General features: G+C 41.6%; 1 protein-coding gene across 2 annotated transcripts in view; it reads left to right on the plus strand.

Moving 5' to 3' along the window:
* The window catches only part of SPATS2L (spermatogenesis associated serine rich 2 like), a 200512-nt gene that overhangs the window by 148936 nt on the left and 28353 nt on the right, over window positions 1-23223 (plus strand). For both annotated transcript variants that reach the window (XM_069225771.1, XM_069225772.1), the window contains exons 7-8: window positions 2872-3072; window positions 14038-14173. In XM_069225771.1, the coding sequence (XP_069081872.1) occupies window positions 2872-3072; window positions 14038-14173 (337 nt within the window). The remainder of the gene's footprint in view (window positions 1-2871; window positions 3073-14037; window positions 14174-23223) is intronic.

Below are 23223 nucleotides of genomic sequence, written 5' to 3' on the forward strand. Positions count from 1 at the left end.
TCCATTACTGGCAGACAGCAAATTGGTGAGTTATTAACTTTCCCAAGTAGCTTAGTAAGTTGGTAACCTGCCCAGTAATAGTTGGAGATGATACATTTTGAGTTGACACTGAAAACCCACCACCTATTAAGCAAGTAGAGTAAGCCGCAGCTTGCTGACACGTGGGCCAGAGCTAACGAGGAAAAAGAAGGACTACAAGGGATGTGCGGTAACTACTTCAACAGCTTTGATAAGGACTACCTGCCAAGTGGCTCTTCCAATGTCAAGACAGGCCGTGTACAGGAAGTGGAAAGGGTCACAACCGACCAGCCCTCTAAAGCATGTTTTGAAGAATCCTTACCAGCACGTTCAGGAATTACAGGTATATGTAATTCGTAACAAGCTCGCAGCAGATTTGTGACTTAGTAACCTACCCAAGTAGCTTTGTAAATTAGTAACCTGCCAAATAGTAGTTGGGGAACGATACATTTCAGATGACAGTGAAGAAACATCTATTAAACATAAATGTCCAGTCTATACTTTGCACTTCAGATCAGTTTTTCGTAATTTGATTTTGTTTTTCACACATGGCAACTCCCACCTAATTCACGGGAGCCACAGCACATGAAATATTCCGTCGCAGTTGGTCACCTGTCCCTCTGACTTACCCTCTTTTTCGTCCGTTACCTATGCCTCCACCCAATTAGTCCTCTGCCCATGGTCCCCAGACAGAACCAGGTATTGGAATTGTATAACTCCAGGTAACACATCTGAAATGTTTGATGGCTGGGGAATTTTCTCCTTGAACGTCAGGGGCAATTCATAGGTGTTCTGTACAAGACCGCATCCTTTACATGGTGGTACTGCAAGGACTTAACTTCTACGAAGTGGGTGGCCAGTCCACCCTTTTTTTCGATTACATCACCACCGCATGGCAATGGCCTGCCATTGGGTCTTCCACATTCCCCTGCCCCCTAAAGACATCACCACCGTATGATGATGGCCCTGCCATCGTGTGTTCCAACTTTCCCTACCCCCCAAATGGGGCAGAGGAATGTACTAGAGGGTTAACAGAAGATCCGCTTATTTGTGTGGTTGGTCTATTACCTTTCCCCTAATTACTAAAGTTATATTCAGAAGAAAAATAAGCGCATAATCAGAGCAACATGAAACATGCACGACAACAAAACACCATTTGTTGAAATCTCATAATTCACACATTTTCAAGCAGACACAAAAAGAAATTACCAAAGTGCCAGCAGTCTACTCTTACTCAAATTTCTGCCATTACATACTTGTGTAGAGGCTCTTAAGTCAGGGTAAGAACATCACTGTGGTCATTCACACTTAACACCAAGCACTTTCAAAACAGGCCAAACTCCAAATCAAAAACCTCTTAATCTGGCACGCCAACACAGTACAACATTCTACTTGTAGACCACTGCACTTTGCTAACTCATCAGGGTTATGAAGTGCTATGTAAATGCAGCCCGAGATCTCCCAAATTAATCAAGTAAAGATTAGAAATGAACATACAGCCAACAAGGTTGTCTTTAGACCACACTCTGAAAATGGCTTGTGTTTAGCCAACCTATGATAAATGTCTGAGCTGCTACCACATGTGGACTCATCTGTTTGTGAATAAGGAGATTTCTGGAAAGACTGTAACTTCTAAAAGTCCACTAGTAATGGGAAAAATCAATCACATGACAGACGCTCCAGAAAAGTGGTTAGTTATGCACCAACAATAGTGGTCTTTCTCAACTGGCATTCTTTGGGGAAATGTTCCACATTTCCTACATATCACCCTCCATATAACTGATTCACGGCTAGCCTTAGCGCTGGTGGTGCCCTGTGCGACAGTGTTTGTTGGCGCCCCCAATGACCACCACCGTCACAGATTGCCTCACTACTACTCTTTAACAGTGCCCCTCAAAACTCCGATTCCTCCCCAAGGCAGAACATTAATCACCAGTTATCTTGACATTTTTTATTGTTTCCTGAAAAGTGCTGGAGGCAAGGAACGCTGCTTCAAGTTCTTTTACGTGATAATACACAGCGCCCCCTCCCGCGTCAGCACCCAGTGTGGTGGCACCGGTCACACTGCCCTAGAGCCTGAACTGATTAATAGTTGTACCCTGAGTGCCTAAATCATTGGTTCCTTGAACTCAGGTTACTTGAAGCAAATTATGGACAGCAGATGTTGCAGCATAATTTTTTTGCAGTTTTATATAGCGCAGACGTGTCCCAAGGGCATTAGAGCACTTACCATTGACACCGCAAGGCATTACACATTTTGTTAAATCGATGTTACCCTAATATACCATGATAATCATAACTGGATAAATGGCTGTCTTTATTCCAGTTGTACAAAGATAATTTACAAGTGCACGAGTGAGTACTATTTAGTACTGAAACAAATACTTCATGCAACCTCTGTTTGAAAGTCTTTAACATTGAATAGGCTGTAATTCATTTGCAAGGTTATTAAAATGTACACATGAACACTGTGGTTAGATAATTGTCATAAATTGCATTCAGCAGAAAGACCGACAGGGCAAAAGTATTGACTTACAACAATATAGATTGCAAGATACGAACTTGTACAATATTGCCAAGGAAAGGGTACAAATCGTAGTGAAGAATTGCTGGTCAGTAGGATTGTTCCCAAATAAATCAAAATGTGGGTTTATTAAGTATGACACCCCTTGTAAGAAGGGGACCGATGGGACATGAGGGAGTTCAGGCTTCTATGTACCAGTTCGATGTAAATTTGAGGGAGGGAGGAGAGAACAAAAATTTTGCATGGCCACTCTCATTAAAATTGTTTTTCCAGGTGCAAAGCATGACATGAATGCTCATCTTTCATCTCAGTGGATCTTTCTCTTTCAGGAGAAGCACACCCACAACAGAACGGATTGTCTGGATGCTCAGAACCTCAGTCCACAACCAGAGTTTGCACATCTGACTTGCAAATACATTCTGGACAACAAAAGAGCAACAGGAGCAGACCCAAGAAAACATTGCCCACAAAGTCACTTGCGTCTTCAGGAAATGCCGAACAAGTGCTGGATGAGACCACTAAGAAAAAAGGTACGCATAGGCATGCTGTTTGCCCACTGTCACAAGTGGTAGTATACAAATCTTTACATTTGAGGGGGATGCAATGCATCTAGTGAACTTCTAAAGTGGTGGAATATACTTGACAGCCCCGAACTGCACTGGACCTAAAACTCAAGAAAGCCAGCCCTCCCGCTACTCATTTTACAATGGGCACACTCCAAAAAATATTTGTATTTTATGGTGTGCTAAACAAGAACAACCTTTAGGGGATGGCTACTGCTCAAGAAAAGATTGAAATAATGTATTCGAACTGCATTGTTTTTGCATAATTTCTGCCAGAAAAAATTGTTAAAAAGTTTAGAGTTTTACGGACAATTCAGATAACATAGGAAAGCAAATTGACATGGCCTCCTGTTATTTTGTAAAATGTATATTTTCTACTTTGTCTTTATTCTACGGCCTTTTCTTATCAAATTCTGCGCCTTCCACATATATTTTTATTAGAATAAAATTACCTAGAATCTATCCGCAGGCGGGGGAAGGGAAATTAAATGTTACAAGGATCTCACAATGCCAGGCTCCAGGAAGCAAAGCTACCACAGATGATACAACTTCCTTAAAGGTTCAGAAAGCATATGTGTTCCTAAGATTATGCTGGTCTTGCATGCTCTCGCGTCACACAGCACAGTGGAAATGATGATAATGTCATGAAAAGCTATCAATATAGAAGGTGAAATGCCTTCATATGTCTTGAACTAGCAGGCAAAGTGCACCCTAGCAGCAAGGAAAAAGCAAAACATATCATGTTGTCAGCTTACATATATTTTTAAAACACGCTCATTTCATTCTCACTCTTCAGATTTTTAGGTACTGAAAATATATTAATTTTGCTCTCTAAAAGCTGTTTTTCAATTTTGGAAATGAAACTCTCGGCTCTCGAACATCAACTTGATAATAAAAATACACATTTTGCCCTCAAAATTAGCTTTTTGTGCTTGGCAAAAATACTAATTTACCCTAAGTTATGAATATGTAATACTGTTCTGCTTCGAAAGGTTTGGTCATGTCTATATCACCATCACATGTTAAGTGTGGCATTCAGATGACATATGACATGATGCCTTCTAGATGTCACTGTGTGGAATGGATGCTCACCAGATGTCAGATGTCCAGCTTTTAATAGGAATGTACTTCTTATCTCAAGGATAACGTAGGAGCGCTTCAAACGCCAGTAGTGGCCATTAGATGCAGAGAGTGTCCATGAGATATTATTTGTTGACATAAGGTGAAAGGGGTGGCTTTCTAATGTTAGAAGTTTCCATTGGGGACCAGCTAAAGTGAGAAGCAAGTACCACATGAGGTAGATTTATTCCAAATGCCAGGAATGGCAACTAAGGAAATGCAAGGACACCATTTGCCAGGGGTACACAAGAGATGCCAACATTGACCAACGTATATTAATGGTGGCCACCAGAAACACTATAAGATTCTTTTCTCAACATATGTCTTTCAATATTTCATATACATTCCAAATGTATCACTACAAGTATGTGTATTTTCCTACTCTGTCTGTATGTGTGTAGTACTTCAATATCACATGAGTGAGATTTACTGGTAATAACTCGTGCTTCATTTGATATGAAATCAGTACAGTCTCATCTTGTGGCATGGTCTTGGCTTTGAGCACCTCACAACATGAGACATAATGGGAGAATATACATAAGATACATGTGGAATGCAGATGAAATATTAGAAGAGATATGTTCAGAAAAGAACTAAGATTACATGATTGAGAGCTATATAGTTTTTTATGAGACAACTTTCGTTCTATCTCAATAGCCCTGAAGAAGTTCCAAGAGAACAAAATGTGTTGGTTGTAGAAAAGGGTTATTGTTCAGGCTTTAAGAAACTTTTGCATTAGAAATGATCTCCAAATAAAGGAATTGTTTTTAACCAGAACTTGGATCTTGGATTTTGGATTTTGCATCACTGCTGGCTGAAAAGTTGCATATTGATAGGTAATTCTACTCATTCATGCATTATTTTTGTGCTGTTATTTTGCGTAACTTAAGAGAGGGCTGAGTTTTTTTCTATAAAACGTAGCATCCTTTTCCACCGCTAGTTTGCAAAGACAGGAATTCTAAGATGTGTTTCTATTCCTTAACTTAGTTTAAAGCGGCTTGCCAGCATCCGCTTCTTGATTGCTATGCTTCATAGCACTGAGCTGTTCTCCCATTTTTTCTCAATTATTTTGATTATTTTCGTCTGTCCATTGTAGTGTGGCTTTCTTGAGCTTTGTTACGATCTTAGGAGGCTCACGCTGACCATTTTAATTTTCACATTTTGGCCAGTTCACCCCCACCATCAGATACCGCAACAAATGTACTTGTTGTAAATGTCTTTTAAACTGTTTACATTCTTTCTCCGACTGATTAATATGTTCATCAAGGGTCTTTATTGTTTTGCACTTCTGTGTCAGGCAGTTTAAGGGCAAATCTGATGAATAAACATGTTGCACGAAAATTGTACAGGATTCTAATTCTACTTGTATTTTATTTTGTACACGTGGGTATTGCCTTAAGATGTATCCTCCTGCATGACCACCTCTAGCAGGTCATTTTACTCACTTTCTTATTAATATTGAAATTAGCATTTACTAACATCCTTTCTAATGTCCTACTGTTCACTGTGATGTGCGAGAATATATTGCTTTTACTCTGAACACCCCTTAATACAAAAGCTATGCTGCTAAATTGCCAACAGATTGTTGAACTTTGTGCCCAAGATCTTTAGCTTGACACTGCAAACCTTCTTCATTTTAAAATGTTTCTCTTTGAGATGGTGTGCATCATGTCAGCCGCATATAAACAGATCTTACCATGCAAGAACATGTTCTTCCTTACCCCCTGCACTAGCTAGGTTTTTATTGCTAATAAATGCCACTAAAATAAAAATATTAAAAATATACTGGAGCCGGAACATGGTGCCCATACGCTTGTGATAAAAAAAAAATGCATATAATTTTATTAGAACATTATGGGTGCATACTAGCAAACAGGTATACTAGAACAGGTACAGAGAGCCTTTTTAATTTTAAAGCTCATCCCAGAAAAATATAATTCAATTTCTTAGTGGCACAAATAGGGCATTATAGCTGTGAGTTACTTTAACCTAAATAGATGGTTTAAGTAAAAAAGGATGGCAAAAAAATTAAGAGGAATGGAAAAAAGCATTAGCAAAGTAAATTAAAGTATTGTCTAACCACTCCTGGACTGGAGGGTATTTATTTTTAAGCATACATGCACATACAATAAGACATGTTGTTCATCACAGCTCTGGAAGGCAATGTCTGAAGTAAGGTGACACAATGCCCCAAATTTTAGGCTGTGGTGAGCAGCAGCAAAGTGTGAATGATAGCTGAATGGATGAATAGGGCAGACCTGAAGCTCCTCTGTATATTTATAAATGAAAGCATTTTTTATTCAAGAATTTGTTCTATTGCATGAGGTTGGTGAAATGGCTAAAGCTGTCTCTATCCAGAACTATACCAGAACTAAAGAACTAAAGATACCCTCCTCCAAAACACTGATCTGTTATGACCACCTTCAACAAGCTCTCCCAGTCTTCTGAAAGGAGGAAAATGCATTGGTTTCTGATACATGAAATGTGGGTCTTTCTTCAGAGGTCCAGTCATGATCACAACATGTCATTTGTGAAATGTTTCATGTTGCCAAGATATGTTCTGTGTTTGATGGAAAGAGTTTGGGTCTTACTCACCATTATTCTGGCAGCAGCTGGTGTACAATACATATGATGGGAAAGATGCTGTTTCTCGGCCAGATAGTACAAATCTGCCACTATGTTTGGTAATTGTGATATTCTTTAGTTGAGGTAAACTGTGAGACTAAGGCATTTTCACAGTCAGGCAAGAGGGAGACAGAAAGATTGTGATCTGCAATTTTTGCATGTAAACCATGCATGGTAAAATGCAGGAAAATGAGAGCAAGTGAAACATGAAATCCAATTTTGGTTTGTAATGTGTTAAAAACCCAAATAAGCATATAGACCTGTTGTGAGAACCTAAGTAATGATTTTAAAATGTTGGTGTTTAGCACTCTCTTAAACAGAATGAGCTGTTGAACATGTCTGAGACAGTCTGGTAGCAATTTCAATATTGTAATCGTAATAGCCAGAAACAACTTCCCTCCAGTTGTTAAGCCCATCTACAAGGCAGCTTTTAATTGTCTGAAGGCAAAAGCTTCTTGTAGATTATATCAAGAACATTCTCTTGGCTTATAGTCCGCTAATTACCTAGCAGTGGTTGGCTTTATTGCCACTCCCATTTGCTTGCTTCCTATTCAATGGTTTGCCTTCCTCCTCTTGCCTTTGCCCTCCCTTGAACATAGCTTCTTTACCATCCTTTGTAGTGGATTAGTTATATCCAGCCACTCACATTTAGGGAACTACTTTTATCTTTTTCATTCAGCACTTCACAACAGTGCATGTTTTTTCTTGCTCTCGCCTTTGTATGATGTTTCTCCCTTCAAATACCATCCCTTATGCTCTACATTACTCACCACCACTTGTAGCTTGTCTGTAAAAGCAACAGGTATATATTTAATGGTCTGACTAAAGAGCACACTTTAAGGGTTGTTTTTGTTTTATCTCCTACATTCTACATATTGCACAAAAGCTCAGGCCTTGCCACACAAATGCTTTTATGGGTTTGAGGAGGGGCCAGCTGCTGTGCTCACTCAGCTGGCATTGGAAGCAGAAAGTGTAGTTAGAATTACTAAAAAGGAGATTTATGTTTACCTGGAGACCTATAATTCTGTTCCCTGGACTACTGCAGGGGACTAAATGGCTGGAGTATGTTTTGGTTCTTAGGACTTGGCTAGCATTTTCCTTTGAAGTTCCTTATCATTTTTTAATTCCGTTCTAAGTGAAAAGTATTTGGAAAATGAACCATGTAATTTATAAAGATTGAAAATATTGTATGTCAAATTCAATTTTGAGATATCTTAAGATATGTGTTACCTTTTCATCCAGTATTTTGACATTTTTTCTCTTTATAAAGACAAGACCTATTGGCTTTGTCAATCCTTGGTTCATAATGCTCTTAATTGACACAAGAAGATGTTTCCCATTAGATCTTAAGGCTCTGTTTGAACAGCAATGAGTTGAAGTCTGTTTCAAATAGACTGGTGTGTTCCAAAATAAAGACTTGTGAAAACTCATTAGCATCTTGAAAATAATCCTGGCTGCCACTGCCAGAGCGCTCATTCATGCACTCTTGAATGTCATCAAATACTATAGATACTCTCAGTCTGGCTGGGTTATTATCACTGGACAGGTGGAACACAACCTATGTATCATCAGCAGAGGTTTGGAAGCTCAGCCCTAAACTAACCAGTGTCTGATGTAAAGATTGACTATACATATTAAACATTGAGATAGACACGAACCATGTGGGACCCCTCGGTTAACCATAATCGTTTCTGCAAACCTCTAAGGTACCACAAATCTAGCTTTTCTGATACGAAGTAGTCCAACCATGTTATTGACCACTCAACCACACTCACTTCCCCGACTAGTCTTTCAACTGCTTGAGGTGGTCAATGTTTCAGACGGCTACAGAGACATCCAGTAACATCAGAAGTGCGGGAGCCTCAGAATCTACAATGTTAAAAATGGTGGACTAAACATTCATCGGTGCTTTCTTTGTGCCCAATGTGGACCAAAGCGGATAGCATGTCTCCAAGAATATACATTTCTAAAAGCTCTTAAAAATGCAAAGTATATGCTAATATTTGAGAAGGTTGATAGTTGGAACACTCTAAAGCTTCTGTACCATCTATTTTAGAACAGTAATTGAAGCTCCCTGTAGAGTAGATGGAATTAACTCCTCCTCTAAAGAACAATTCACAGTTTTGTCACTATTGGGGGTTGGCTTCATGCAACACTGATTAACACCATGAATTTGTCCAGTCTTGTCAGTGAAATAATTCTGACTGTGTCATACCAGTTAGCTCACATCTCAGAATGCACATTCAAGAGAAACAAATAGGTCTGGCGGTGCTGACATGAGGGTTATATAATAGGGCAGAGTCCATGATACTACAAAGGTTAATACTGTCTTGTGTGGCAAGAGAAAGGTACCCATATTCAGTTCCCAGGGTAAAAAGTAAGAGGCTACAACTACGTTGCCATACATGAAAAAGCCAGCCATACGTAAGTGGAGTGTCAGCTTAGGGAGGTTAACTTACTGGAAATGTTCATGCCAGATATTTGTGTTACAGGATATTGTTTTTAATTCTGAATTGTGTTTTATTTGCAAATATAAAGCATGTTAAATTAAAAGAGCAGGTTGAGCAGATTACTAGTTTGTGAGGCATTGCAGACTGTAGGGGATAGCGTAGAGCCTTTCCTTCTCAAGCAGAACCTATTACAATAAGTTTGGCATTACACATACCCATTGTCACATGTCTGAGTTGTACTATGTAACATGGAGAAGTTGTGATTTGTCATTGGCATCAAAGGGATGCTGGTGAGAGTGCAGCTTTCGAGTACTAGTTCTTTTTGAATAGCAGAATTAGGTGGTTTACATCATTGAAGGATACAGACCGTTCTGGGCGGGAGATTACACCCATCTTCTTATTGGCATTTAAGAGTATTCAATTGTCTAAATTAGATGCATGCACATATTCTGTTATCTGCAGCAGTTGGAAACGTATTTATGCTTCTTCGCTACTTTGTTGCATAGTTCCTCTGGGGGGCATATTGTTTGTAATTCACTTTGAGTTTTACAAACACTCTGATTGTTTTGTGGTCAGGCTGAACCTCGAGAGCCAGAAGTACATATATTTATTGCAAAACAGCTTAGCAATCAAGGATGTTGAGCTGTGTCAAACGGAGAGGAGATGGCACTATAATATGGCAATGTGTCTCTCCCCTCCTCCCCCGCACTGGTGCACTTTAGGCAGCCTTGCACCATGCATACATCTTTGCATGGTAGTGCAAGGGTACCTGTGTAATATTTCACATATGTTTGGCACTGAAAGGGTGCACTTCCATTACAAAATACTATGCTTAGGCAAAGCTTAAAAGGTATCCACATTCGTAGGTGTGTTGTACAGTACAACTCGCATGCAAAACTGGAAAGGTTTGGGGGGGGGGAAACTTTCTCCAGCAGTACATTAGCCTGAAGGAGGTGTACATTTTTGACATAAAGACCTGTCTAACTCTTTCAGTATAAAGGGCTTTATGTCAAAATCGACAGGCGGTTGGATGGGAACGCCCATGTACCACCCAGGTAACTCCATTCTAGTCTTGTTCCAATAAGGCTTTTTATGAATTCATTTAGGAAGGGATCGTTTGATGTGTGGCTGCCATATGCAAAACAAACCTATTATACTGGAAGCCAGGCTAGGCAATAGCAGTGTTACAAATTATTGTTCATCTTCCAAGGCAATAATGGAGTTTGATATTCAGCCCACATTTTTCACTATTGGATTGCTTCGAGCCTGAAAACTCAAATCAGATAAACAAAACAAATACATTTTCAAAATAGGCCGCCGTCATACTATATGAAGTATTGTGTCTTTCATGAGTCGTTCTGCTGTATGTAGTATGTCTGCCAGTGAGGACAGCACGGTGAATGGGAGACCTTAGAGCATTCGATTTCTTCCATCCAACTGGGGATGGGCGGACCAAATCTTTACGTTTGTTTCAGAGGAAGCGTTAATATTTTTTCACACTGTTCTGATTTCCTGGATGGTGTGTTCTTTGAAGGAAAGGTTGTTGTGGTTGTGTGTTGCTGTTGGTACTGAAGAGGAATTCAGTTTTGGTCGAGATGAGTTCTAGGAAGACTCTTGACATAAAACTCCAAATGAAACCGAGGCAGGTTTTGAGTCACTGGATGTTGTGACTTATAGAGGTCAAGAAAATCAGTTTGTTTGTTTGGTTCAAGAGTATATGCAGTGCTGAGGTAGTTAGCTTTGCTTATAGTTTTCTACATTCAATTAAATTGCTCATCATTTCTTAGGGACTTCTCTAACGTGTACATTTACTGAGATGATGCTACTATAATAAACATTTTGTGCCATTTTACTTATCTCATATTATATAAAAATCAGCACAGGTGAGCATACCTCTCGGTGTTTTGCTATGCAACCGCCCACACCCTGCCATCATAGTAGTGGGCCTTTGTTAGCATACAGTGTTCTTGCAATACCCCTATAATCAGTCCAAACCTCCAAGATTTATTCATGTTTCTGTCGACATCTCCTTGAAAAGTAAATGGGTGTTTCTAACGCTATGCTGGGATCCATTGCACACTGCCAACTTTCAAATGCTGGGGGGTAAAGGTCTGCCATTGTAGTGCAATGGTACACTTAACTATTACCAAACCAAAATGTAGGAGTGCTAGTTTGTACCAATTTATGTTAAGGTCAAGTGGTATATGCAAGAGTATCAGTTTAGGATTGTCTGCGATCTACCATTTGAGCACATCTGTTTTTCATCTTCTTCCAGAAAGGTGCAATTGCAGACAACATGCAGTGGTATGTGCAAGATCCCCAAAGGGATCCCCACATCTCACTAATTCGGTGCAGTTGATTTGTCCACATCTTTATAGTTTTTGATATGTAATGTATGTCCTGTGTTCGACTGTAAGTTCTATTAGCCGATACCAGGTTGTGCTTGTGATCTTTCATCCTCCTCATCAAAGAGAGAACCAATATCTCACCTACATGCTTGTTGGAGAAAATCAAATGTGCTGGGGGTGTGAATGATGAATTAACAATGGAGTTCTGAAATTGTATGATCTCCTAGTTCTCGCATAGGGAGTTTTGCCTCCTACAGACTGAAATCAGGGAGGTCAACAAGGTATCTGACCAGAGGAATAAAGCATGCCTAAGCTGTAAATATTTTTAACATAAGATACCTAAATATGTCATATGTGGTTTGAAGATGTTCAAAGGAACATATAGTATTTCTAGTCATGACATCCCACAACTTAGTGATACTAATTATGTCCCACCCTTGAAAGCCCTGGAGGGCGGTGACATCTCCCAGTGTAGTCCCCTCCCAAAGCAGTGTTTCCTAAGTCGGTTGTGCCAGCATAATAGTAATAGTGCCCCATGCCCATGACACTGTTGAATGATGATAGCAGTGGCAAGTGAGATGTCTTCTCTGTAATATGTTGGAAATGCATCAAGTGTGTATTCCCCCATTGTCCACTTTTCTGTGGCAAAAGTGGGATCTGCCTCGAAGTCCTTCAGTCAGTCATTCATAAGGATCAGATATTCTCCAGGGTGGCATGCCACCACCTCTGCAGCACCTATCGTACTGTTTCATGGAGATATACAGCACTTCGTCATAGCAATACATGGAGTCCACTCTACCCATAGAAAGAATCGGAGCATTGCAGCGATATGGGTGAAAAAAGCATGTGGGGCAGAGTATGGGTGGTTCTGCTGCTGATATCACAACTGCAGCTGCAGCTGTGTGACCATCTTAAAGATAGCTACATCAGTGATAAAGGAGGGATGCCTCTAGTGTGACCACCTCCTCTCCTTGTTGAGCTAGCTGTGGACCTCAGGAGCCTACTGTGGATATAGGCCTTAAAGGCCTCCCACAGGAAGGAAGACCGGAGAGGCCACTGAGTCTTTGTTAAATGTGAAGTATGTGTCATTGCATTGTTGGCTTCTGTATGTAAAGACTATCCAGCACAATGTCCACCACTGAGTGGTCCAAAAGACCACAGACTTTATAGAGCTGTGACTGCACTGAGTCGACATCTCTGTTAAAGTTGTCTCCAATTATTAATTTCCCAGACGAGAGCTGTGCTATGAGCTAACCGATTTTCTCAAGGAACCAGGACCAGTTGTCAGTGGGAGACAGTCATGGAAGCATACAAAGGAACTGGGATGTCCCCTTACACATCCCTTAACACACTAGTGACTCCTATGTAGTACCCTCGTGGGTCTCTGAGAACACATTCTTGTGTGAATGGGAGGGACTTTTTCAGCAATACAGCAGCTCACATGAACACTCTGCAAATCCCACATGTAGTAACATGAAGCAGCCATGTTTCTTGCAATATCATCCAGATACAATTTAGCTGGCTTAAGTACTGACATTCCATGTAAGGATAACGAGGGGCTCAGGTCTGGGAGCCCCTATGCTAGCATAACACATGTTAGTGACATGTGTTTAGTGCACCCCCTTGGTGGACTGTCAGGATCCTGAACATGCAGACCACAGAATGAGAAGAACCAAGAACCTAACTCTTAGTATACCCTTCCACTCCATACTTCTATAACATGAAGCATCTGTTGAATGAGGCATGGGACATGCCTGCAACGTGGTGTGCCCAACCAGAATTCAATGCCTCCGTGTGTCCCACCCCAAACTTTATAGCATAAAACATGCACATTGTATCTTTCACACTTCATAGTTTCACCCCCCCCCCCCCTCCGAGCTTGTCAATGGCAGAGAGACATGTGGAGACAAACAGCTTTCATTACCCTTCTTGCAGCATCAGAGTCACAAACCCACAATTACTCTTCACCTCCAGGCCAGGGCACTAATCCCACATCAATTGCTCACATCAGCCTCTACACCCCGCCCAAAATCTAAGGGGTGAGAAAGATGAGAGGTAAATGGATATGCTCAGACCTTGGATGATGCACATTTATTGTACAACCCCACTCTCTTGATGTTTTTATACCTCATTTAGTAACAAGCTGAGCTCGAACTATTCAACTTGCTCGATAGGGGTAGCAGATTGAAGCAAAACATTCTGAGTTCTTTTGAGTACTTTCTAACATAGAATGGTGGTTTTCAGAGCAAATTAGAACCAGTCCCTTAAAAAACACTATATGCTATATGGTATTCTGTATATTTGCCAGAAACATTTCTAAAGTTGTGATGCAAAGGACTGTAGTCAGTTTTCTATTACCTATTTTGTAAAGTAAATCTTGTCTCAACTAGGCACCAATGTGGAGAAGTCAGTGAAGGACCTGCAGCGCTGCACTGTTTCTCTGGGCCGGTACCGTATGATGGTCAAAGAGGAAATGGACACTTCTGTTAAGAAGATCAAGGCCAGTTTTGCCGAATTGCACAGTTGGTAGGTGTGGAATGCCTGTTACCAAAGATACACATTACCTAATTAAACAAAAATCCTTAATAAGGTAAAAAGCTGGAGAAATTAGGAGATACTGAAACAGTTATATTAGATAGGAAGACATACCTGTAGTGGTTTTGTCCTTGACTGTGGAACCAGGTGGCATGAATTCCAATTCAAACTTACTCACTTGACACTTGATAGACTTTTGTAATGCTGGGCAATTCATTAACCTGCCTTGGTCTTATTGCCTTTGTGCAATTAAATTGTGAGCCAGACGAAGTCCTTATATAAATAGCTGGGCACCCACAGATTTACAGGTGTACATAACGGAGATCGATCTATTTTTGAATCAAGTTTTAATCACAGCATTTTCAGAATTTACCAAGCAAATACAGTATCAACAAGTACCAAACATCTAGTATTGGACTTTTAAATATTGGAGGTCTTAGGAAAATGAAGAAAGTATTTTTTATATGAAGGCACCCCTTTGTATACTTGGGGGATCCACAATTTGAAGTGTGGAGGCTTACAGGCAAGGTGAAAGTATATGGTAGTCATTTGCAGTGTGAATGAACGAGCACAGTGGTTCCAAACATGTGGTCCGCAAAGCCTCCTGGGGGGGTCCACGACTGCTTAGAAAACTAAATAATATTTTAAGATTATGTCCCTAGCTTTCTGTAATGACTCAGTGGGGGGGTCCCCAGATTCTAATAAGGATGCAGTGGGGGTCCCTGGGTTCCAATAATGATAAAGTGGGGGTCGACAGAAGTCAAAAAGTTGGGAACCACTGAACTAGCATGAATCTATTTAGCTACTAGTTCATATTGGTAAAAGGTGAGAAAATATAGACAATACCACTTAAGTCAAAGACAAATTCATTCTGATTGCTTCCCTTTGAAGGTATTCAGAGTCATAAGCAGTTCCATCAGTGTAACTTAAATACATTTATTAAAACTGGTAAACACTGTACCAAGCTTCTGTTTGCTCGTCATTCATTTACTCATTTACTCATTAGAGTATGTGTTACGTGTGCTGTTACCTTGCACCAAATATGAACCATATAATTTACAAGGTGAAGGGATGTGTTTTTAGTTTCCTCTTAAAAGCTAAGTCATTTCCTGGTTGGGGACGATCAGTGGGTGCTTGCTCTAGTTCAGCAGGGCTATTGAATCACATTTTACACCTTCCTACGCAAAATACCACCAAAGTAAAGGTATTCTGCCAGAGGAAGCTCAAAACTTGTTCAAAATGGCCCCATACAATCAGTACCCCTACATCAGCGGGTGAAAGGTGTATACTCTATTTACTTCCTCATTACCAAAACAGATGTGGCACAGTGGCCCATCTTAGACCTTAGCTACTCAACCAACTCATCCTGTGGGAGCACTTTTATATGAGCTACTAACAGGATGTCATCCCATTGCTACACAAGTAGACTTTATGATGGTGTTAAGCCTTGACGACGCCTTCTTTCATATCCCTTCAGGGTCACACCAGCCCAAAGGGACTTTACCAAATGTTTTGTTGATGTGGCTGCTTACCTCAGAAGGGAGGTATCCATGTTTTCCCTTATCTACATGACTGGCTAATCAAAAGTGGCAGCAGAATGCAATGCCTAGCACACACTCGGACAGCACTCAACCTTTTATACCACCTAGGGTTTACAGTGAAAGTAAACAAATCCCATTTACAACTTCAACAGTTCCAACCATTCTTAGGGTCAGTCCCCAATGCTATCATGGGAAAAGCTCACCTCGGCCAACATGGGTTGATGGCATTTCAAAAGCTGCTGCCTCCTTTTCAGTCTACTCGCCCAGTGTCGGTATGCTCTATAATGAAAATGCTTGGAATGATGTTGTTGTATATAGCACTTGTCCCACATGTCAGATTACATATGCGCCCCCTCCAACAAAGCCTTGCAAGGCAGTGGTCACAAACGGAATCCAGTTTGAAGATCTAGCAATGATAAAAAAAAGCCCTCTGTATCCCCTGCATTGGTGTAACACCAGCCACATATTCTTAAGCAAGCCTTTTTGGACCCTCATTCGCAGGTGACCATTGCCACCGACACATCGCTTATAGGATGGGACACACATCTAGGCGACATAACTTTGCACTGCACATTGACCGATATACAGAAAATCAGGCACATCCACTACCTTAAACTGCTAGCCATTTCCATGGTGTTTAAAGTATTTTATACAGTTGTCCAGAACAAGGGAGTTCTTATAAAGCAGAGGTCTTCAAACTTTTTGATGCCGGGACCCCCTCTCAAACGTTTTTTAGGCATAAGGACCCCCTCCTGACAAAACATTCTAGAGCCAGGTAATCTTCATTGTTGACGATCATAAGCATCCCCAAGTCCCACTGCAAATCATTTTTACGATGAGGAAATAATAGGAAACAGTGTTTAGCACACCAAAGGTCAGTGAGTGTGGGGGCGTGGTCAAGGGCCTGGCTAAAAACAAAGGTCCTCATTTATGAGGAATTGGCATTGGGCAGCACCGCAAGTCTTCTTGCTACACTGCCCTACCTCAATATAAAAGGGCAGGAATGCACCATATTTATGAAATACAGTGCATTCCTGTCCTTTTCCCCTGCGTTGGCACACAAATTGCTGCCTAGCGCCAACATAGGCAGGATTTCTTTTGTGCAGGAAGAGGTACCTTCCAGAACAAATACAATCCAGAGAGGTATTTTCCTCTTTCCATGTATGCAGCAGAATGCAACACACATGGAAAGAGGAAAAAATTAGGAGAAATGAAAATATTTCTCCTCATTATGCCTGCGTAAGGTTTTGGCACTACTCCAGTTTATGTGATTTTGTAAATCTGGGGCAGCTTCAAAATCCATGGGTGTTGCAAGGGAACACCCACTGCAACGCCCATGGAAGGCCTCCTTGACACAGAGTAAGGCAACACAACGGCTTGCGCTTCTTTGACTTAGTCCATATCTATGAGGCCATGCAAAGCTGCATAGGGTGGCTGTGCGTCGCCTCATAGGTATGACTGAGAGGCTTGTGCCACCAGAGCGTCAATAAAAGTGATGCTCTGGTGGCGCAAACCTCTCATAAATATGCCCCAAAATATTCTGTAAGGTTTTATAGTCCTTTCTTCGTCAGGTAGCTACATATAAAATATCAGGCAGCTTAAAAGGAAAATAAATTTAAAAAGTGTTTACACATTGGGAAATGCAGTGTAGTACATTTCGAAACCTCTATTAGTTAATGCACTGCAGAGGTGTGTGTGTAACCAGACAGCTACAGAATTAAATCTTGGTTGGTGCAGTGGAGAATACTGACTTGTGTATTTTTAGTGCCACGAGGTCACAGCCTGTGACAAAAAGGACTGTGGAAATGTAAGTCATTATTTTATATTTGCATTACACACAGTATAAGATAGGCCACTACAAAATGCAGAGAAAGGTTTAAGATAAAATGGTGTATCCAAAATGTAGATTTAAGTAATACCAGACCATATATAATAAATTTTTTAATAGCTATCCCTTCAACACCTCCTCAGGGGTAGTAAGCACTATCTAAATACTATTGGAAATAAAAGCACACACTTCACAGTCCAGTTGTTAACTCTTTGCACTACCACTCAAAAAGAACAAATCTTTGTCATCACAAAGCTGTGAGTGATTCCATCAATTAAGCCAGAACCGGCTCCAAAGCATCATTTACGTTTGTATATTTTACCATTTGCATTTGCAGATCAACTGGTAGCTCACATTTTCATTTCATTCAGGAAGCAGGCCCCTGGCATGATGGCTTCTTTAGCTGTCTGTGCAGCTTCCTTTCACCTGCACCATGGCCTGTGGACACCGCTCGTGAGGGTCACCATCCCGTACAGCTTGTTTGGGCCTACCGATCACAGCGCTTCAGCAACAACAATGCTGCTGCCTGCACCATGACCTGGTGAGACCACATGTCGCACCGCCCCACTTCACGCCGCAGGCCTGGTCTCACTGGCACCGCTGAATGCCATCACCGAGCCGCTGCCTGCACCGTGACCTGTGGGCCTTTTGTAGTTTTTTCATTTATTACTGTGTGTTAAGTGCAAAAGATGTGGAAGTTGACGACTACCTGCAAAGTTACAGAATTCCACTGAAAAAACAAGTGTCATTAGAGAAAACTGAGGGGCTGGAACACCCCACTACCCCAGAGCTGCAGGAAGAGTTGGAAGAGGAGTTATTTGACCTGGAAGAAAAACAACAACAAGACCCCTCAAACATAGGAAGAAACAACAGATGACTGGCAAGACATTTATGCAGACTCACCAGATGAAGGGGTGGAATCTCATCTATCAAAGCCATCACCACTAAACAACACCACTGCATACACCGCAGTAGTAAAGAGGGCTAGAAGAACTTATGGAGGCCGACTGAGGGAAGAAAAATCAGAGGCATGTTTCCTCCTTAAGGCACTAACATCTGAACAAAAGAGAAACCAATTTATCCCAATGCTTCCAGAGATGTGTATCAGGGCAGAGAAGTATTTAAGGAACCAGCTGCAGCTAAGGCAGTTACTCCAAGGTTAGAGAAGTAGCACTTTTCATCAAAGGACACACCTTACATCGGGGGAACATGCAAGTGGATTCCCTCATTATGGCAACAGCAAGGAGAAGAGCTAACAACCCCATGTCTACAGGACCACCTCCTGAGAAAAGAAAGGAAGAGAGTAGATATCGTGGAGAGGAAAATTGAGTTGTCAGCAGCAACACAGTGGTGGATAGCCTACTCAGTAGTTATGCACATCAACGGGGGATGAGATGGAGGAGAAAATCTCTGAGGAGTTCAAGAAGAGGGCAAGTGCTGTGTTGCAGGAGGCTGAGACAGTTGCTGACATGTGCCTAAAATCACAGTTAGATGCAGCAGACATGACTAGTAGACAGCTCTGTACAACCATGACCTTGTGTAGGCACAAGCTTCAAGCAGGAGTTCCAGTCTGCCATAGCGAATATGCCCTTCACAGGAGACAGCCTACTTGGAGAGGCGGTAGACAAAATGCTTCTGCTTGTGAAAAAGGACAACAAGACCACTGTGGTCATGGGGGCCCTACAATACAAGGCAACCTTCTGGGGAGGCATGGCCCAGAGAAAGAGAACAGCCTAAGCAAAAGGAGCCATACAGCCACATACCTCCTACACAGGCTGCAGCAGCCAGCACAGTGGGCCCACCACTGCCCCACAATGGCAGTACCACTCAAACCCCAGCCAGCCCTTTCACGGCTTCGGTACAGAAAGAGCGAGAACCCTGGAAGTGGGGAACCACCCTACCAAGTGACTGCCCACAAGGAACCCTCGTACGCAGGTCACCAGTAAGAGGAAGAATCGGAGGACTCCTGTAAGAATGGTGGAGCATCACCAAATGGATACTAAACATCATAAAATATGGCTATTACATAGAGTTAACAAAGTCACCTCCAACAACACCACCAAAGATAAAGAGGATTAAAATAGACAAACAATGACTACAACAGGAAGCGGAAGAGTTGTTAAGCGAAGAAACTATAGAATTAATTACCCCTGAATTAAAGGCTCAAAGGGGTTTACCCAAACTACTTTCTGGTACCAAGACCAGGTAAAATGTTAAGACCAATCCTGGACCTGAGGTCACTAAACAAGTTCATATACATGTAAAAATTCCAGACAACAGCGACACAAGCCATTCCCCTGATAGGAAAAGGAGACTACATGGCAACTATAGACACTTCAGGGAAGACACGTTTATCCATGCTTAGACAACTCGCTGATGAAAGCAAAGACAAGCAGCCAATGCAGGAAGCACATTCATAAGGTGACACAAACCTTACACATGCTATGGTTCTCCATCAATTATGAGAAACCATCACAGAACCCAGACAGGAGAAAATGTTCCTGAAAACAGTCTTGGATTACCAAACAGCCAAAGTTAGACCAGTGGACAAGAAGGTCAAAGCAATCATGGAGCAGAGTTGCTGGTTTCAGAAGGGGCAACATCTGACAATGAGAGTAGTGTGTAAAATGATGGGCATGATGGCCTCCTGTATTCCCCTGGTACCACATGCAAGCCTACACATGAGATCAATACAAGAATGGGTCCAACAGCAATGGTCACAATCCACTAGGAGCTGGATGATCTAGTGGTTGTTACAGGAAAGGCTCAGAGAGAGATGCAACCTCAAAATCGTAAAAGCGGAGAAACTATTCATACCACCAACGTCCTCAGTGTCCATTACAATGGATGCATCGTCCATAGGATGGGGAGCTCACGAGGGCAAGCTGAACATCCGAGGTCTCTGGAACGGTTATATGTTGAAACCACAAGTGCTTCAAGCACCCATGGCTCAACAACAAGTTCGGAACAACAAACTCGTTGGTATCACTAATGCCTTTACCACAAATGCCTTTACAACGATTTTTTGTTGTAAAGGCATTCCTGGTAAAGGCATTAGTGATCAGCATGCACGGTTCCAGCATGCTTCCCTCCTAGCCCCCACCCCTATAAATTACAGAGACCCCCACCCCCAAAATTACCACAACCCCAAACCCCCTCCCCTAAACCCTAAGGCACCCCAACCCCCCAACCCACCCCTTAAACTTAACCTTGACCCCCTTCCCCTCCCCTAAACCCTAATCACCACAAGACCCCACCCCCAAAAACTAAAAATACCACAAGTCCCCACCCCGCCCCTAAAACCTAAAGCACCCCAACCCACCCCTAAAACCTAAACCACCCTCAAAAAAACAGCCCCAGTCCCAGCCCAACTTACCTCCTCCTTCACTGCGTCGACTCTCTTCTTCTGTGCCTTAACCACGCATGTACGTGGTTCACACATGCGTGGTTAAGGCATGAAAACCAGGAAGTTGTGGAAAACTAAACTGTTGTTTTGCTTTCGTTTTCCACGACTTCGTGGTTTAGGAGTCGTTGTTCCAGGTGTTTCCCCTCTGGAACCCCAAGGAAGCAGTGCAACACACAATTGTGCTGGAGCTGAAGATCGTTTTCCTGGCACTAAAGGCCTTCTAGAAACATGCAACAAGAAGGATAGTTTAATTCAAACAGACAATACAATGACAATGCATTACTTGAACAAATAAGGCAGAACTATTATCAACCTCGGCTCAGGAGATATGGAGATAAGAAACAAGTTATCAATAGTGGCAATACACCTAGCAGGAAATGAAAAAAACAGCAGAAGACAGGCTAAGCAGAAAAGCAAACATCACATGCAAATGGGAAATCAAACAAGAAATCTAAAGGCATATCTTTCATACCTGGGGATACCACACGTAGACCTATTTACAATGCACAAAAATGGAAAATGCGAAAGCTTTGCATCCAGGTTCTACCACCCAGAATCACTGGGAAATGCACAGTTGATGGAATAGTCTGGGAGATTTGCTTGAGCCTCTCCAGAGATACTGAAGGTGATCCAAAAGTGCACACAAAAGAACCAAATACCCCCAACCTGGCAGCATGGTTGCTGAGGTCTTAGAATTTGGCTATCTCAAGTTGCCAAGAAGGGCGATGGAGATGCTAAAGGAAGCAAGGCAACCAAAAACAATGAAATGTTACAGCAACAAATGTAAGAGATTCTAACAGTGGTGTAACAGACCTGGAAATCACAAATACTGGACATGAGGCCATAATCATTGGGTACCTATGGCATTAACAGGACAAAAGCTTTCCTATGCATCTATCAAGGTCCACTTAGCAGCCATTGTAGCATACACAAGAGGCATACAGGGTAGACGTTGCTTTACCACACAAGTGGTGAAATGCTTCCTAGAAGTAGCAAAGAAAGTAGCACCCCTAGAAGAATGGCAGTGCCTACATGAAACCTGAAAGTCGTACGCAGAACTGATAACATCACCCTTCGAACCAATGCAAAATGCACAACTGAGTTTTGAAACCCTCAAACCTGCATTCCTCATCGCTGTCACCTCTCTAAGGAGGGTAATTAAGATACAAGCGCTCATCACTCAGGAGCCATGCCTACCATACATAGACACAACGTGGGTATGAAAACACACCCAAAATTCATACTAAATGTGGAATCAACATTCCACGTTAACCAAGCTGCCCACCGGCCAGCTTTTTTCAACAGCCTAAAACACAGGCAGAGTGAGCATTGCACACATTAGATATCCAAAGGGCAATTATGTATTATTTCGAAAGAACGAAAAATATCAGAAAAGGAGAACAGTTCTTTGTGTCCTTCACACACACAAGAAAAGGACTTCAGTCACCAAAGGTACTATCACAAGATGGATAGTGCAAACAGTACAATATTGTCACGAGACAAGGGAAGTAACCCTTACTGAAAAGCCAAAAGTGTGTTCAATGAGGAAAAATGGAGCAACACTTACCCTCTTAGACTAATTAGACATTTGTGCAGCGGCTGCACGGTCATCGGTACGTACCTGCACAAAACACTACTGTGTGGGCATTCAGATCAACATGGAGCAGAAGTGGGAAAAAGAGTGCTGGAGCATTTGTTTGTAAATACACACTCTAAACAACCCAACCAACCCACAGGAAGAAAGCCACTCTTTAATTGATGCACAGCATGTGAATCCAGAAAGGATTCACATTGCAAAACAAAATGGTTACTTAGCGGTAGGAGTAGTTTTGCAGCTTGAAAAATGTTCTGGATTCACATACGACCCACCCACCTCCACCAGTACAGGTGTATTTACAAACTTAACTCACGGGAATATTGACAAACCAAAAAAAATAATCTGAAAATGTCAACTGCGTTGAAGGGATTTCTGGGACATACATCTGACATCACACAAGAAGGGGTTTAAACCCAAAATAGTCAATGATGCCCACAACAAAAAAGAAAGAAAAGAGACTAAAAGGAGACTTTCGGGTCTAAACCACTTGATGGGGGAATAATGCACAGGATGTGAATCCAGAAGCTTCTTAAAGCTGCAAAACTACGCCTACCAGAAAGTAACCATTTAATTTACAGCGGTCACTAAAAAGCCACACTGTGAGGAAGTAATAACCGGATGGAGTTTTCCATTGGTCTTTCTTTTACATGTAAAAACAAGAGACATCAT

This window comes from Pleurodeles waltl, chromosome 3_1 (assembly GCF_031143425.1).
Source record: "Pleurodeles waltl isolate 20211129_DDA chromosome 3_1, aPleWal1.hap1.20221129, whole genome shotgun sequence".
NCBI lineage: Eukaryota > Metazoa > Chordata > Amphibia > Caudata > Salamandridae > Pleurodeles > Pleurodeles waltl.